The 18,369-nt window shown below is 41.8% G+C and overlaps 1 protein-coding gene across 7 annotated transcripts in view; it reads left to right on the top strand.

The window, feature by feature from the left end:
* slc25a13 (solute carrier family 25 member 13) overlaps positions 1-18,369 on the top strand; it is a 47,638-nt gene that overhangs the window by 21,587 nt on the left and 7,682 nt on the right. For all 7 annotated transcript variants that reach the window (XM_028596982.1, XM_028596984.1, XM_028596986.1 and 4 more), the window contains 8 exons: positions 1,425-1,518; positions 2,757-2,841; positions 5,244-5,328; positions 6,627-6,785; positions 8,724-8,776; positions 9,089-9,169; positions 14,487-14,627; positions 17,981-18,119. In XM_028596982.1, the coding sequence (XP_028452783.1) occupies positions 1,425-1,518; positions 2,757-2,841; positions 5,244-5,328; positions 6,627-6,785; positions 8,724-8,776; positions 9,089-9,169; positions 14,487-14,627; positions 17,981-18,119 (837 nt within the window). The remainder of the gene's footprint in view (positions 1-1,424; positions 1,519-2,756; positions 2,842-5,243; positions 5,329-6,626; positions 6,786-8,723; positions 8,777-9,088; positions 9,170-14,486; positions 14,628-17,980; positions 18,120-18,369) is intronic.

Genomic DNA, 18,369 nt, shown 5'->3' with positions numbered 1-18,369 from the left:
TACCTTTTAGGCTTATTGCAATATAATAGTAATTATGTTGGTACATTTTATGTAACATGATATCAGTTGACGATACTGAGTCTATGATACAGTATCATGAACGGTTAATGGAAATATGAATCAGATAAGAATAAAAGAGACGTCAGTTACAGTTGTCAGTCACTGCTCTTGTTTGTGATAACAGATTATGGCTTTAAGTGATTACTACATATTTTAATTATTTCCATGTTGTAATGGCAGTGTGCAATACCTTTCGCAGTCTTGAAAACATATGACAAAGTGAACGTACCGACTCAGATAAAACATTTTAAGATATAGCAATCCCTTGAACTTAAACTAAAATAATATGGAATTATAAATTCACTGCTTATTGAGCCTTGGATTTAGGAGCAATACATATTTTGTTTTGCTTGTGAAACTGAAACAGTGGGCCAACTTTTCACTTTTGCAACAAAATTAGTGCCTCAAAATTTGGTGCCAGGTCTGTTTATTACATCCATCTAGTCCTGCCCAAAGAGCTGTGTCTGCATTTTGTACAGTAGGTCAAACATATTTTCATTGGGCTTTAGGATCCATCCAGGTTGTTCCTCGTCACCCATTCTGTTTGTAATTTTTGTGGACAGCATCCCAAGCACAGCCAAGGAGTTGAGAGTGTTCAGTTTGGTGACATCTTAATTGCATTGCTTATTGCTGATGATGTAGTTCTGTTGGCTCCATCAGGGCTTGACCCAGCATGCACTGGGGCAGTTTGAAGCCAGCTGTGCAGCTGTTAGGATCATTTCCAGCACCTCCAAATTTTAGGTAAAAAGAACCCTCAATTGCCTGCTTTGAGTTAAGGTGATGTAAAGTTGCACGTATCTTTGTAAAATGGTGCATGACATGGACAACCAGTTTGGTCCCCCATCCTGACAGTCTTGTGCATGTTGTACACTTTAACTGAGGCTCTCAAGTTACCTGTCAATCTCCGTTCCTGTACCAGTGGTCATAAACTTTGAGTTGGTATCAAGAGTTGGCTCAAACATTAAGAAGGAGCTCAGAGATTGCGGCTTATTTCTCAGGGATCTGATCATCATCCCTGTGTGCCTCGCTGTAGAGGTCCCCAGACCCAGAACACACTGGAGGAATTATATGTATCCCATCTGGCCTGGGAATAGCTGGGGATCCCCCAGGTCAAGAGACTAGAGGATGTGGCTGAGGAGAAAAACCTCTCGGCTGTTGGAACATCTGCAGCCACCATGACCTGGACACAGATTGGCAGTGAAAAATGGATTGAGATATTTTTATTTTATGGTAATGCTTATATATTACTGTTCCCCCATTTTTTTTAATCTGTGTGTATATCTGTTAATGTTGGTTTGTATCTTAAGGTGTGGTGCTCTTCATTTTAGTAAAAACTAAATACAAAAATATGTCTTTTATTGTAGAGGAGTTCATTGTGGCAGCTCAGAGGTTCGGCCAGGTGACACCCATGGAGGTCGACATCCTCTTTCAGCTGGCTGACCTGTCAGAGCCCCGAGGGTAAAACACACATACACACACACACACACACACACACACACACACACACACACACACACACACACACACACACACACACCTCTAATGCCCAAAAAAGGCCCACACTAAAATTATGCTAGCTTTGATTTAATACCTCGATTTTGATAATGTGACAGTGATTTGGGTATTGCTTTTCTATATTTAATCAAGGCTAGGGGTGGATTATATAATCTCTAAGAAAATAATCATTAGTAATGTAGATATGATGGCCAAGCAGGTTTAGGCATTTATTCTGTGTTTCACTGAGAACAGGCAAATAAATTGATAATTTTAGGTATGTTACAGCTGTAATGGAGGAATAGCATCTCACAACTGAATTCATACTTAGGTCATTTAATATTTTCTTCAGTTAGTCAGGGAGTTATAAAGAGCAAGTCTATCCCACACTTGCCCCCCAAAGCGCACCTTTAGCCCCGGGGTCCATACCTCAGAGAGACGCTTTCTTTTTCCTCAAACTTCTCTGCAAAGGATCAGAAGAGTCAGACAGGACTACATCAGTGCCAGAGAATCATCTCTCAGTCCAAAACCAATCCAAACTCTTATTTAGCTTAAGAAAAGGACAATTCCAGCACCTATGATCCGTGGCACACAACAACTGTATGCGTTTCACATTCCCCCACTTCCTTTGCGTCTGCCTTGCAGCCCAACCAGTTCACTCATAATTCCTAACCCCGGCCTGAGACACCACCTGATTATTATTTCTGGGCAATGGGATACTTTAATAGCCCTCTCCACTCCCCTTGATTGGAGATGCGAGAGATAATAGCCCCAATATTCAGAGGAGAGGGGTGGGTGGGGGATTTGGCGTTCCCCGTTCCCTCAGCCTGGGAAATCTGGGACCGCCATAGAGACGCAATGGAAAGACTCAGAAAAGGCAGTAGTTTTGAATCCAAAGGTTAAATATCTTTGTTATACTTGGATGAAGGGATAAAGGAGTGGGAGTTGTCAGTTCCTATAGATCAGTTGTCTTACTCAACCATGCCAAGCACAGGCCTGGATTTTTGAATGCCACAATATTTTCACATGGAACGATGGCAAAGTATCCGTAAACTTTGAGTAACTTCAGACTGACAGATCGTGCTTCCAAAGGTCATGGACTTGTTGATGCATTGATGAAATATTATATTCCTCTGAGAGTTTTTACAACAGTTGAAAGTTACTTGAAACCTCTCACTCTCTCCATTCTCTCTCCTTGTCAGACGTGTTGGTTTAGTGGACATTGAGCAGATCGCTGCACTGGAGGAAGGCGCCCTTCCCTACAACTTGGCTGAGGTCCAGAGACAGGTACAGAATATGAAGACTTGTTGATGTGTTTGGTTTCCTCTTCCACAGTGGCAGCTCTCTTTTTCTCTGTCTCAGTACATTCCCTAGGGCTGGATGTCACCATGCAGAGGACTCAGATTTGTAATTAAGGTTAATGATATCTCCTGTTCACAAGTAATTAATCCCCTAAACCAAAACATCAGTTTGATTTGTCATGAATTACACAATTCGTTCATTGAGGCATTGTTTTAGAGTTACATGAAAGTAAAAAAAAAATACAGTAGATACAGATGCAAACAAGTTTTGTCAGAAATAAAGTGGAAAGTTTGCCCCCAAAACCTGCCAGTGTTTGTCCCCGCACAATTTCAAAGGTTCAGGTTTAGACCAACTTCCCATCACAGACTTTTTGAGAGAAAACACCACTAGACCTCTCCCTGACATGTGGTTGATGTCTTAACAAAACATACAGACAAAACTCACAAATCCAGGAAAGACAAGCAGAGCCATCCTCAAGGCCTTATAAACCTCAAACAGGCTTCACGTTGCATATGATAGATTTGAAGAGACTTTGCAGCAGCTAACAAGAATAATTGGTAATGAAGAAAAGGAAGAAGAACTTATTGGACAGCCAGACAGATGAGCAGAGCACTGTGTTCCTTCTTGGGCTGTTTGGTCAGAGTTGTGTTGCCTGGTGGGTTTCAGCGCTACAGTAAAGGCTTGGCCAGGCCATATTGGAGCAGGCGGGGGCCAAAGGGGAGAAAGCAAAGGGGCCCAGCACTACACAGACGCCAGTCCCACCACAATGAGCCACTTTAGGCCCTTGTGGTTTGGCCTCAGGGGCTGGCCGCCAGCTAGCTGGAGCTCTCTCTCCTCATCTTTTGCTAGTTCTCTCCATTTCCTTATTTGATCTGCTTTTCTCTCCCTCTCTCTTATTTCTCTACATGTTTATCGGTTTGCCTTTTCTCTCTTTATATCCTGTTAACGTGTTCCCTCTTTCTCCCTCAAACATCCTGACAGTCAGTATTGCCAAGATTCACGAGTCCTTAGGCAGACAGAGCTGAAGAAGATGGTAGAAGCGGAGAAGGTTCTGTTTAAAGGAGACATTTGGGCAGAAAGAAACCTCTGGGGATGATTTGTAGAAGTGGGTGGGAGTTCACTCTGACAAGTGGACCTGTTCTAGACTCCCATCCCCCTCCCCTCACACACACGCACGCACGCACGCACGCATGCACGCACGCACACTTACAATACTCCACCCCTCCTCTCCCCAGGGTCGAGAGGCCAGGCCTGGGCAGACCAGACAAGGCAACAGGTACCTCAGGTGGAGAGGAGAGTGTGTCTAATGTTACTAATGCTGGCTACTACTAACACTATTCTGCTCTTTGCATATCATGGTAATGATCACAAGGGTGTACTAAGATCACTTTGATTCCAGTTTTATTTGACAAAAGCCCAAATGGTGAGACTGTCTACCCATGTGAGCAATAGAAAACTCTAAGCAGTGGAAATAAAAATGATCAAGTATGCCAACAGATGATATAAGCAGCTTTGCATTTATGCTTAGTTCAGGTTGAGAAGGGTAATACAGGAATATGTATATTTGAAAGAAGTTATTATGCATCATATATAAAGGAAAACTGTGTTATTGTATGTGGAATAAACACTATACTTTTGATACTTTGAATCAGAAAGAATACCTAATTTATGTTTTTTTTTGTAATTAGAGATGTTAAAATATTTATAAAGTGTGATTACATCCAAATTGAACATTGGGACAAAATTATATATTGTACTTCAAATCAGCCAGGACAGAAGAGAGTTACATAAAACCTAGACAGCTTAATATTTTCTGTATTTCTAACTCAATTTATCAACAACAAAAATAGACAAATAATTATTAGTTTAACTTATTTAATAATGCCAAACATTGTCTGGTTACAGCTTTTCTGTTTCTATATAACAAACAGTAATACTTTACACACAGTTGTGGCCTTCATTTTTTAAATATTAATACTGTGTTTACTGCAAATTAACACATTGTATTCTATGACTTTCACACGTTTAGTGTGCACTATCTCACCAATTAAAAACATGTACATACTCTTATATTCAAGTAGCTCTCCCCTCTGTTTCTTGTCTGCCTAGTTTTATTAATTGACCATTATACTGTATACCAATGTCCATCATGGAATTGAAACTTGCTGTCAAACACTATACAGCAGGTGTGACAAATGATTGATTTAATAGCCGGATGTTGCATGCAACATTTTATGAGAAATAGTGTTGAAGTGTATGTGGATTGGTAGAGAGAAATCAATGTCTGAAACAGTGGCTTGTCTTGTGTCATGTCTCTCTGTTGTTAATTTGTTGTGTCCCACTTGTGCACTAATGTTTTCATTGTCTCTTTCCCGCTGTGCGAGCAGCAGTTGGGCAGTGACGTCTCCCGCCCCGTCCTCGTCCAGGTTGCAGAGTCGGCCTACAGGTTCTCCCTTGGCTCAGTGGCGGGGGGTAAGAGTCACGCCCCATTGGCTCCCTGCATTCTTCACCCCACCACCCACCTACTTGCTTGCGTGTATACCTGCCCCCCCACCCTCTGCTGTTCTCATGAGAAAAGGGTGAGAGAGAGGACAATGGTTCCTCTATTGCCCTTTCCCTTGCTTACGAGAGCATTGGTTGCTCCCCTGCTTAAAGAGAAGCTCCCTCGCTGTCTTTTTCTCTCTCTATCTTTTGCCCGCTCTACTATCCCTCTGCCTCGCTCTGTCCTACCTCTCGCCTCTCTGCGTGCCATGGGAAAACCCTCCTGTGTGGATTCTTTTGTACCTGTGTGAGTGATCAGAAGAGGGAGGATGAGGGTGGGGGTGAAGGGTGGTGCCTAGGCCTTGTGTTTGGCTTCAGACTCCCCACTGTTTTTCTTATCCTCCTCCCTTCCTTCATTTCTCCTCCTTCTATCCCAAGGGAGACAGCTTAATAAGGAGGTATGGCTCTGTCATCCCTTCTTCTCTCTCGGTCTCTCTCTAATTAAGTCTGTCGCCTTGGGTCGGTTCTTTTTGTTTGTGTCCGTCTGACGGACCGAAGACACTGGGACTCAAAACACTTTGACGTTTTTCTCAACATAACCCCCACAGACTTCCCCTTCCTTCTCCGCCTTTTCCTCTTCTTCTTTAGCTCACCCAAATTACAAAGACAAATTTTCTCACCTATCTCCAGTGGTATTTAGCAAAGCTACCTGCTTTTTTGTTTGTTTTTCATCCCAATATAATAGAAGTGAGTGGGGTTTTGTTTGCAGTGCTCACAGCACACCTCTCTTACTTCTTTCTGTGAATTTTTCTAGTAAAAGACTTCCCATTTGTATTACAACACTGTACAGCACAAACTTGTCATAAGTTGCTAGTTTTAACCTGATGAATGTTTCCTGTTCATGAGTGGGTTCCTGAGATTTGTTTCATTCATTGGTTAACCATTTAATCTACATCTCTAGTTGGACAATAGTAAAAAAAAAAAAAAAAAAACTGGTATCTTCAAATCATTATAATCAAATATCACCCTAACAACACTATTTTCTCTTTACGCCTACACATTTGTGTCTGTAGCATTTTTCAACTTAATTTATTACAGCTGTCTTCACTTGCAAAAGACAAAGATTTAAGGCACAAGGGTGGGATACAAGTGCTGGTTAAAGCAGGGGGAGAACAATGGTGGCATGATCATAACGGTAAACCACTTATATGTGAAAACGTGTATATAAACAAACCGTACCCTTATAACATGTAATCAGTATATAAATAACCATTTTTTATTCTCTGTAGCTGTGGGTGCCACAGCAGTGTACCCCATTGATCTGGTGAAGACACGCATGCAAAACCAGAGGGGCAGTGGCTCCTTGGTGGGAGAGCTCATGTACAAGAACAGCTTTGACTGCTTCAAGAAGGTGGTGCGCTACGAGGGCATCTTTGGCCTTTACCGAGGTTAGTAGTATGCATGGACACAAATTGAAATCTCCAATTTATCCTGTATTAATAGTGCAGCAGCTACTGTAGCTTTTACATGCTGGAGTGTTTATTATACATTCACAATGATGCACCACATGTACTTTCCAGATATTCTTCACAGCATGTAAAAAGAAAACACTACAGCCCAAGATCATGGTGGTTACCATGGTCATGCTTGAGAGCAATGTACCAAGTAGGTTTAACATACAACAAATGTTATTAGTAAGTTGCAACTAAAATAAATTGGCTTAAGTCCATCCCCAAATTTATATTTACCGAGAGCTTTGAGAAAAAAATGACACACAGGCAGTCAAATCCACAAAACAAGTTTTGAAAAAAAAAAGGGGCTTAGATGTGAGACTGGACAATAAAAGTGAAGAGAAGGAAGAGGAGTCGAGAGGAGAAGAAAAGTGTAGGGTGGACAGGAGGGCTGTGTGAGTTCACCTCTCTGTTGACCTGTCTCCTTTGAAGTGATAACCGGCTGGCTGGGGACTTTCAGAGCAGGACAATAAACGTCACACGCAAGGCCACATACCATTAGGCCTGTGTCACGATGTGGTGATGTTGCATGTCTGGACTTACACACTCATACAGAGGCATACACAGACTAAGCAAGTATGTATGCAATACACACACTCCTTGGGCATTCAGGTACGCACATACCAGGGCACGACATCCCTAATGACTACCTGCCCTGTCTTCAGAAGCTGGGGTTAGGGTGTCTGTGTCGGTATTGTCGGGTCGGATTGAAGAAGGATTGAAAAAAGGTCCCCTAGAACGTTGGCAGGGACTTTTTAAAATCCCATGATTCTGATTGACAGCACGGGCTCCCGAGAGGAAACTTGAATGCATGAATTTCTGTCTGAAACACAAAAGCCATCAAGAGTGCAATGGCTTCACAGACGCAGAGACAGACAGGTCTGGCTCCAGATAGATGGCCAGACAGTCAGGTATTCCTGACAGACAAGCTGTAGTTATGTAATATAAGTTGAAAGTGCCTTTGCTGAAGACATTGGAAATAAATCTGCTAAGTGAAGAATGTGCAATCAAGCAGCGCAAAATTGACACAATTACTAATGTAGCATAATGTCAGGATCTCTCATAAACAGAGTGGCACAAGACCAACAGGACCATTTTTTGGGGGTATGATTTAACAAAAAATAAATTAGGTGTATTTTCCAATATCCTGCATGTATATTCGTTGATGTTAAAAGTATGTCAGCTTTTAGGGAAAAAAAGAATTCAAAAATGATTTTGGTTTGCTCTTTTTATGAGGTCCAGGCATCAGGTCCTTTAGCTAAGTTCCAAATTGTGTGTGTGTGTGTGTGTGTGTGTGTGTGTGTGTGTGTGTGTGTGTGTGTGTGTGTGTGTGTGTGTGTGTGTGTGGCCTCCCTCGCTACACACAAACTACTGTAGATTATTAACGGTTTGTTGCTTTGAGGAAGTGTGTGTGTGTGTGTGTGTGTGTGTGTGTGTGTGTGTGTGTGTGTGTGTGTGTGTGCTTGCTTGCCTCTGGGCTGGGTAGGGGGCCAAGTTTCATTGTGCTCTGTTGTGATTATTTTGTTTATTTTTATCCTGCTCTGGGTTGTAATTGAGGTCTGCGTAAACTTTTGGTTGGTTTGTTTTATACTCTGCCCTTTTTTCCTATTCTGGGAAGCAGTTTCTCTCTCTTCATCCTCTCTTAACCCCTTCTTCCTCTCTCTCTTGTTGCTACTCTGATGTCCCCACACTCCACATCAATAGATTTCATTAACGTCTGGAGGATCTTACAGGGTCGGACGCATGCAGCGGGAAGCCACACATCATGTGGATTGTGTGGAAGTGGTGTATGTATATGTATGTGTATGTATGTGAGGGAGTAGGGGTACCACAGCCCTCTTTTTTTCTAATCATCTCGACGTTTTCTAATGATAGGTCTTGTACCACAGCTACTGGGTGTGGCGCCCGAGAAAGCCATAAAGCTCACAGTAAGTCACTGCGTTAGAAAGCGCACATGCACATGCACATTCACATTCACATTCACATATTTCTTCCATAGGTTCTTCCATTGCTTCAATCTTTTTGATGGGTTTTATATTATACGATACTAAACACATAATACACAAATAGATGTGAATAATGACCCACTAGTTACATGCACATAACCAAATAATCTGGACATTTTCTACATTTTCAGGTCCTACATAAAACATTGTACACTGTATATTGACTGTATATTCATATTGTGTTCGACCATACCAGCAATCCTTTGCCTGATATTGGAACCTTTGTATTTGAAGGTGAATGACTTTGTGCGAGGAAAGACCAGACAGAATGATGGCACAGTCCCGCTGGCAGCTGAGATCCTGGCCGGTGGATGTGTAAGTCAACCATTTTGTAATGGGAACTTTTATTTGCTTGTTTGTGTAGAACTAGGTCAGTGATAACAACATGGACAGAATTTAAGGCAGATTGACTATTGAGTGGTACATTAAATGGCATTTCTTTCATCCCATCAACTTTTAAAAAATATAGCAGTGAAATGGAAAAAAAGCCTAAACATTTTATATCACTTTGTCAAAAGCATTAGCTCTAAGTATTGATTAAAGAGGGATTGACATAGACTGTTATGTAAGTATGGTGTCTGGTTCTGACTAAAACAGACAGAAGTTTGCATAATCAGGTAAGAGTGTCTAATCATACCTAACAGTCACACTTCTTCACCAAGGTAAAGGTTCCTCCCAGTTCCTCACTTAGAGTCACTCTGAGAAATCTCTCCTATGAGTTCTATGAGAGTGTTGTCAGTATGAATATGACCACAGCTATTCAGCATGTTTGCAACAGTGTGCAGGTACGTTTCTCAAATACAGTCAACGTTACATTTTTCAGTGTTCACCTTCTTTTCCATAAAAGCCTTAACATGGAACCTCCCTCTCCCTCTTCATCATCCAGGCTCTAAGAAGTGCACTGTGCTGAAATGATGCTGTACAGTACGCAGACAGTGTATCATACATCTCTTAACTATGTTTACCTGTTTTCTGAGTGCCGCCCTTCTGACAGTTGAGCAGACAGACATTGACCTGTTTGGAGGCCAGAAGTTGCTGTTTGTTGATGGAACGTGTAACGATCACACATGAAAGAGCAAATGGGCATACTGTACATGCTCGCAGTAGTGTGTGCATGCTGACAAACAGAAGAGCATACAGGTGTACGGACACACACACACACACACACACACACACACGCACCGACACACACACTTACTTACGAGGAGATGAAGATTGACAGCAACTGCTACCTGAGACCCCTACCAGCCTGTTACATGCTCCCCTCGCATCATAGGTTTTGATCACTGAGCTGTCACAGTCTACCCCCAACGCACACACCACACACACACACACACACACACACACACACACACACACACACACACACACACACACACACACACACACACACACACACACACACTGTGTCCACCGAGGCCAGCAGTTTTAGCCTGAGCAAATGAAAGAAGGTCTTTCACTCAACCCTCTTTTGATGCTGATCACTAAAGCAAAGTATTTTAGGATACCCAAGTCATTATGGGTTTAGCTCCACTCAGGCACATTCAATTGACCTTATTAGTTCTAGGAATATGTTTAAGAAATGTTTTAGCATGGTACAGATTGCGGATTATTTTGTGAGCGATTTTGTTTTGTGACAGAGACAAAAATGAAAAAGTGTAGTAAACACAGCAAATATACTGAAGAAATGTTCTTCACTGTACTTGGTGTGAAAAGTAGTGGTTGCCTTTTTTATACCCATATGTATGGTGGCTGACAGGGGCAAACGCACTGCAACTAAAACAAACATGCAGATAGACAAAACACAAGCAAATTAAGAAAACATCTTCATTAATTTGACAAGACATGCGCAGCATTTAGCAAACACGCTGCAAATACACACAGCACAACCAAATACATAAACGCGCTGCAAATATAGAAACGATGCAAAATGAAAAGCATACAAACCCCAAAAACGCTGCATCCAGTTTACACAACGGAAGTTCTCCAGGCCTCTAGGGGGAGCGCTAAGTGGAACAACTTTATTTTCGACCCCACAGGGAGGGAAGGAGAGAGAGAGAGAGAGAGAGAGAGAGAGAGAGAGAGAGAGAGAGAGAGAGAGAGAGAGAGAGAGAGAGAGAGAGAGAGAGAGAGAGAGAGAGAGAGAGAGAGAGAGAGAGAGAGAGGTTTCTTTTGGAAACGGAAGAAAAAGTGTAGTAAAAGAAGCAACATAAAATCATGCATGTTCATCTTTACGTTTGGCCCTAGTCTTTTACGGTATTATAACAACAGGTTTACATAGCTACCATGTTAGAGACTGACTTCCACAAGAGCTTGCTAGCTAACACTAGTTAGCCCATATATGTTACTGAAAAGTAGAACAATTATTAAAAATCTAATAAAAAAATTAGGAAAACAAATTATCCACTCTCTCTGACATAACCTCGCCTTCCGTTGTGTAAACTGGATGCAGCGTTTTTCTGTTGCTTTTGTTTTTCGGGGTTTGTATGCTTTTCATTTTGCATCATTTCTGTATTTGCAGCGCGTTTATATATTTGGTTGTGTGTATTTGCAGCGTGTTTGCTAAATGCTGCGCATGTGTTGTCAAATGTATGAAGATGTTTTCTTAATTTGCTTGTGTTTTGTCTATTCGCATGTGTTTTCTTAAGTTGCAGGGAATTGGCCCCTGTCGGCCACCGTACATATGGATTCAGAAGGAAAACTATAACAGATGCATAGGGAGAGGAGAGGATAAATGTAGAGGAGTGTGGATGGATGGATTTTTCCTCTTTTCCTCAGCGAGCCGTCGTGACAGCTCCTTTCATCCTGGCTGAGGCCCCGGTGTTAGTGCTGGCACTGCACTCTGCCTGCCACTTTATTTTACACACACACACACACACACACACACACACACACACACACACACACACACACACACACACACACACACACACACACACACACACATAGACGTCAAACCCTCCCTCTTTTTAGTGAGGCTCCAGCCGCAGCACATGAAATCTGTTTATATCATTTGGTAGCTGTGAAAGTGTTGGTTTGGACCACAGTGTCAGCCTCAGGTCTACAGTCTATAAAGCGAAAGAAAGAAAGAAAGAAAGAAAGAAAGACATAGATAACAGGGAAATAGTATGTTATATGTTCGCTTTCCAAAGCATCTTTATCTCCTCCTTATCACCGTGCTGTTTTGGCACATCCTTTTCTCTGCACCTCTCATCTTTTCTTGCTTTTCTTACTCTTAAACATGCTACTATCTTCTTCTCACTTACCCTTTTTTCACCTTACCTCCTCCTACTACCCTCTCTAAACCCGTCGCTCAGCACTATTAGGCTCCAGCGCAGGTTGCCAGTTTCTAATGATTATTTGGTAAGAATGTCATGCTCCCTTGACTGAGCTGGCTGGATGCTTATCTGGCAGTTACTGGCCTGCATTTTAGGACTTAAGTTACACAAAATACTTACTGGGTCATTGCTGAGAGGCGAAGTGGGTAAGACTTGAGAGTCAAAAAACAGTAATACTTTGTTTGTGTTCATTGTGAATGTAACACAGTGTGCATGGTTGGTTCAAGTCTTTGTAATGAGTTTCTTATTAAGGCCTGCTGTGAATTATGAAAACATTATCAGAGAATCTAAAACACACACACTCAGACCTGCACATGTAGCATGAAGGGTGTTAAGTACAAATGGATTGTTATTTATGGATAGCAGCAAATGTAGTGTGTTTGGTGTGTGTATTTGTGTTGGGTATGGCTAAGCTCTTGGTATGCTCTCTGCAGCACACACACATAGCCAGGAGCTGTGATGCGTGCATAAGGTGCTGACGTCCCAGGTTTCTAAGGATCACCTTGCCTTGTAATTACCTGGGAATCATCAGAGAGCCGCCAATGCTGTCACTCCATAATCACAACCCTCAACCTCTCCTTCCCTCACTTCTCTTGTTTTGACTTCTCCTCTCTCTTGTTTCTGTCTCACCATCTTTCCCTCTCTCATTAGCTCACTCTGTTTATTTGTCCGATCCTCTCGTTTCTATTCGTCTCCCTCTCTTGTCCTGGATGCTCAAAGTTTTTTGAGTTATTTTCCACCGTTAAGTAGGAATGTGGTTTGGTGAAGTGCTCAGAAAGCTCTGCACTGTTGCTCCTTTTATCGCATGTTGTCAGGACTAATTGTCAGCTCATTTCTCTGAACAATGTTGCTCTTTACTCTCTTTGAGTAAACAACATCTTCATCTCCTCCATCTCCAGTCTCATTAGTATCCAATTGAAGCAGCCAACACTGCTAGTGGCCGCAGCCAATAGCCTCTTGATGCTTACGCTATTGCTTTACGCCAGCATGTAATCAACTAGGTTATTTCCATGAAATAAATCATAAAAAGGTTTAGCTGTGAGATGTAGCAGCTTTAAAACGTCAGTCCTCCTGCTATTCACAGCCTCTCGTTGGGTCTGGAAGGGAAGCTGAAGCCCACTGTACTCTGTGTTATTTAAAAAAAAAAAAGCGGCTGCACACACCTTCAATGAGACCATTATGATATCTGTCTCTTCCTCATCTCGTAGGCAATATATGGTAACACTTAAAACTGAGGGAAATTGAGCAAAAAAAGCCCATGTTGCAGATTGGAGCTTGATGTCTTCCCGTAAGGCAGGAGGCAACCAGCACAATCCATCATTCATAACGGAGTGACTAAAGGCGGGGGAGAAAAGGAGAGAAACAACAACAAACAGACCAGGCCTATTTAAGACAGAAATGGCACCATGGCAACCGATTGCTATCTAATTGCGATGTGCCACCCATTTTGCGTGTAGCTACAGTAACCACTGGCAACCGTAGCAGGAGAGAGACAATATTAGAGAAGATGAGAGAGATCGTTTGAGAAGAGGTCAAAGCAGGAAAGGGAGAGAGGCGATAGTGGAAAAGACATTCAGAGGATGAGAGAAAAACAATTAAAGGAAAATGGAAAACACAGAAGCCCACTTACGCCCAAAGGTGTAAACATTTCTCGGTATCGAGAAGCATTCTGGAAATGCCGTCATGTTCCCTGTCTCGCCACAAATCTACCCACAGCAGCTACCTCTTATACTCATAAAAGCCCTGCCGACCTAAAAGGCAAAGAAACCAGTCTGAACTTGCTGCAGTGTTGTTGCCCTCACAAGTACAGGTTTGGAGAATGGTGTGAAGTGAGAGGTCAGAGAGAAGAAGAGAAGTCAGAGTCCCCGCAGGGTCTGTGAGATTAAGACAAACAGCTGACAGCCTCCACTGCATCAGCTGGAGTACTCTCCTGTACTCTCCTTCTCTCTACATGTTTGTTTTGCAGCTGGTTGCTGAGGCGGCACTATTGTTAAGTTGCATCACTTGCTGCAGTTGCATAAAAGCAAGATAGTTACATTTTCAATCTTGATTGTATTCAAATGTTTTTTTTTTTATTCAATCAGTGTGTTATGTTGAAATGAACATTTTGTCCTCATTGGAACTCCGATATTACCCTCAAAATCTCATATTAAACACAGACAAAATGTATGTTAAAATTGGGTGTTCATTGCTGCAGGTAAAGACAGTTTTCATGTTTAACTTGAGTATCTGATCCATGTCTCTCTTCTTGAAGTTCATTCCATTGATTTCTTTTTGTCTATCTGTTCCTCCAGGCTGGTGGCTCCCAGGTCATCTTCACCAACCCTGTGGAGATTGTAAAGATCCGTCTGCAGGTGGCAGGAGAGATCACCACAGGGCCGAGGGTCAGCGCCCTGTCTGTCATCAGGGAACTCGGCTTCTTTGGACTTTACAAGGTGAGAAACATCGTTGGGGTCAGAGGTGCATGTAAAGTGCACATGTCTAAGCTACAAATCATTCTTCCAAGTGCTTTTTTCACTCCTATTACAGTATTTTAATGCTTGGGGCCTATTTTGGTTTGATCTGTTTGCATTATTTCAGAGAATGCAGAATTGTAGCTTGCGAATGTTATAGAATATATAATAGAGAAATAAATAAAATATATATAAGAGTGCAATTTTTTTTCCCAACAGTATGCAACTCTTATCTTGAAATACAAATGCACATTTTTCACATGAGAAATTTCTTTTTCAATAGATTTTGCTTCTTCTGAGGTGTCAATTATGAACTGTTCCATTAAGAGTTATTAAGGCTAACACTGGTATCTGACTTAATGTACATAAGCAACTAGTTTGCACCAGTTAATGTGCAGAATAAAGTCACAGAAGGGTTCAGTGAGTAGAGTCACATAATTCTAGGAATTTCTTCATAACTTCCACCTACTATCAATGCCAAAATCCCATTGAAATGTGTTGGTTTCAAGTCAGTCTGTCCCCCAAAACAGCCCCAAAACACACACACACTTACTTTTTTAATTTTGTTTAATTCTCAACTTATATGCAAGCATGTAGCTTATTAATTTCTGTGCCAGAAGTGACGGTTGGAGACACATTGGTTAGAATAATCACTTTAAAACAACCAACAGACTGGAGAAAGAACTTTGAGCAGTTAAAAGTCAGGCCACTACAACATATTGTTATAAGGATTTTAGACATTTACTTCTTTGATGATAGAACTTTGGGAAACAGACATCACTTAATAATCTTAAATTGAGAGGTACAACCGTGGAGAAAGCCAAAAGCCATATTTTATGTAACGCTGAATTCAAGTTAGATTTGTTGCAACTGGAATTATTAGACGTCCAGTATCCATTCTATTGTATTTTCATCAGCCTCACAATTTCACAGCATCCATTATTTCTCATTACTGTTTTGACTAAATCATATGTGATTTTTCTATTTAACTATTGTACAATTATACATTACTTTACCTGAACAATTCCATGTGGTCTTCTGTTCAAGAACAAGAAAAGACACAATTTACGCTAAAAGCTGTATTTAACCTTAATTGCCATAATTGGTATTTTTCAATGGCACGGGGCTAAAAATTACAGTGCACTGTTTGAACATATTAGGGTTGTATGATATTATGCAGCCATCACATTGTAAAGCAAGCGTGAGAGATTATAATGTCATAATGGGCTAATATAAAAATCATTGTGTTGGTGTGTTTTAAATATAGTTTTCTTCTTTTTATTATTATTTTTATAAATATATTGTGACTTCTAACATCCATCTGTTTGTACCAGTGAGGTGCACAGCCACATTGTGTTTTTTTTTCTTTTTTAATGCTACCAGTTAGTTAGACATAAGAGCTATAGGAATCAATGAACGAGCTGTGGCTACCGCTAACATTAGCAGCTTAACTGGCTAGACAAGGACATTAGCCCTCAGGGTAAAACAGAGCATGTCTAATTAAATTACATAAATAAGTCCTAATGGAACTCGGCAGGGGACATTCTGCTTCAACTGTCAACACAATCAACTGTGAAAATGTCAATCTAATACCTGCGGTTGTATTAATTTGCAAGTAAGATGATGGCAAATTCCAAGTAGTAAACTATTTTTCAATGAAGCCCCTCCCTTCCTTAGAGAAGACTTTAATTTTGATAGTTGCTGATCATTTACTACACTGGACCTTATTACTTTATGTCCCCCAGATTTGTGGCTTCTTTAGGGTTAGGGTTGCTGATGTGGCCACCTGTACGAGCAGACAAGTTCCATTTAAACCTTTTGGTTCTTTTAACAAGGCTGTAATAGAGTGTGGAGCCTCCTCTTGTCTCTGTCTACCTGCCTCTTGTTACTGTGTTTGTGTAGTTGTGCACTCACTCCTAGTAATTTATGACTGTGTTGAAGTGTGTGTGTGTGTGTGTGTGTGTGTGTGTGTGTGTGTGTGTGTGTGTGTGTGTGTGTGTGTGTGTGTGTGTGTGTGGTGTCCACATAGCTACTGTCTCCATTCAACTGTCTGTGGGAATGCTGCTCAATGCTGCATATGAGTGTGTGTAAATGTGCACATACTTTATTGTGTTCGTCTCCTGGTCCATGCATAGACAGGAGACAAAGTGCATTGAGAAAGCAGTAGCGGTGTTGGCGTTGGAGGTGGTGGTGGTGGAGGGGAGGCGGGGAGGAGACGAGCTCCAGCCTGCAAGCCCCAGACGGGCTGGCTCCGGAGGGGCTGCACCCAGGCACAGAGCTGCCTTTGTCAGGGTAATTATCCTGACGCTCACCCTCCGCTGGTGGAGCTACCGGTTGGTAGGGTGGCTAACGCACTAGCGCCACCACTCATCTCTGGAGGAAAGTTGTCAGTGTAGGAATATCCAACCAGACGTTTCATGTTTATGGACTTATTGTATTCAAGTTAACTTCATCTTGGTGTAAAAGGATTATATATATATACACACACTCTCTGTCGCCGCTCTGCCAGTGCATTACCCAGTCCAACACCATTACCCTGATATTAAGGCTTCTAGTCCCCAGTCCCTGTGACGCTGCTTGTCTGTCCTGCCTCGATAGAATCTCCGAGCTTTCAGCAGCCGCTTGGGCCCCAGCCAGTAGGCGGGACAGGCAGACAAGAAGTGCCAGAGGAAAGAGAGGGAAAGAGATAGCCCAGGTATCTGCCAATCCTCTCTCTGTTTGTGTGTGTGTAGAAACCAAAGCATTATCCCATAGGAGTTAAATGAAGCCTGTCCAAGACAGGGAGACCCTGGCCAGCTCTTTAAACGCCTTCTTTTGACTGTAGTTGATGTATCAAGGAGGTGGCAGCAGGCCAACAGGCTTGAAATACAGTAGGAAACTCAATAGGCTTGATGATATAGTGTTGTTTACAGTGGCAGACAAGGAGTCATCTTCGTCAGCCAGTCTGTCTTTCTTTGCTTTTCCCAACTCTTTTTTTTTTTTTTTTTTACTGTCAGCTTTGCTTTTGGAGCTGCCTCCCTCACCTGCTGCTAAGGACACAGATTGTTTGCATATGGAGAGAAATGATTTGTTTGGCATGCTGTGGTCGATATTTCACTATGCTATAAGAGTTCCAGGAGTATTTGGAAGTAGTTTATTTGGCAGTAACATCAGTTGATGCATGAATATCTGGTTTGGGAACAGTCAGTTGAAAAAAAACAATCCATCTTTAGAGACCTGAGCCAGAAATCAAGGATGGAATCCCCTGTGCCCCATCACATCATATCATTCTATTTTCTGAGAGTTTAACTCTTATTATATATGACCTAAACATCTCTTTTTCCGTCTTTCTCTAGGGTTCCAAGGCATGTTTCCTGCGGGACATCCCCTTCTCAGCCATCTACTTCCCCTGTTACGCCCACATCAAGGCTCACCTCACGGAGGAGGACGGAAGGATAGGGCCAGCCAAGATGCTGTTTGCTGGAGCGCTGGCAGGTATACTTCAACAGAAAAAAAGTTAGAGCTACTATCAAGTTTAGAGGCTGAGAGAGCCTGGAGAGCATGGACTAAAAATCAAAAGCACCTATTTGTTCTTTCTAGAAAGCTTCTCTCAAAGTACTGAACATAATGTTATCTACACAAGCGTAAGAAAAAATGAAGGCAGGAAAGTTGTATTTTGCCTCCTATTGTTTACTGTTGAGAATGTTGCCAGTAAACATCATTCATTTTGTCTACCACAATTGGT

Source organism: Perca flavescens, chromosome 14 (assembly GCF_004354835.1).
Source record: "Perca flavescens isolate YP-PL-M2 chromosome 14, PFLA_1.0, whole genome shotgun sequence".
Lineage (NCBI taxonomy): Eukaryota > Metazoa > Chordata > Actinopteri > Perciformes > Percidae > Perca > Perca flavescens.
The sequence above is the reverse complement of the archived record's forward strand: the minus strand, read 5'-3'. Positions and strand labels throughout refer to the sequence as shown.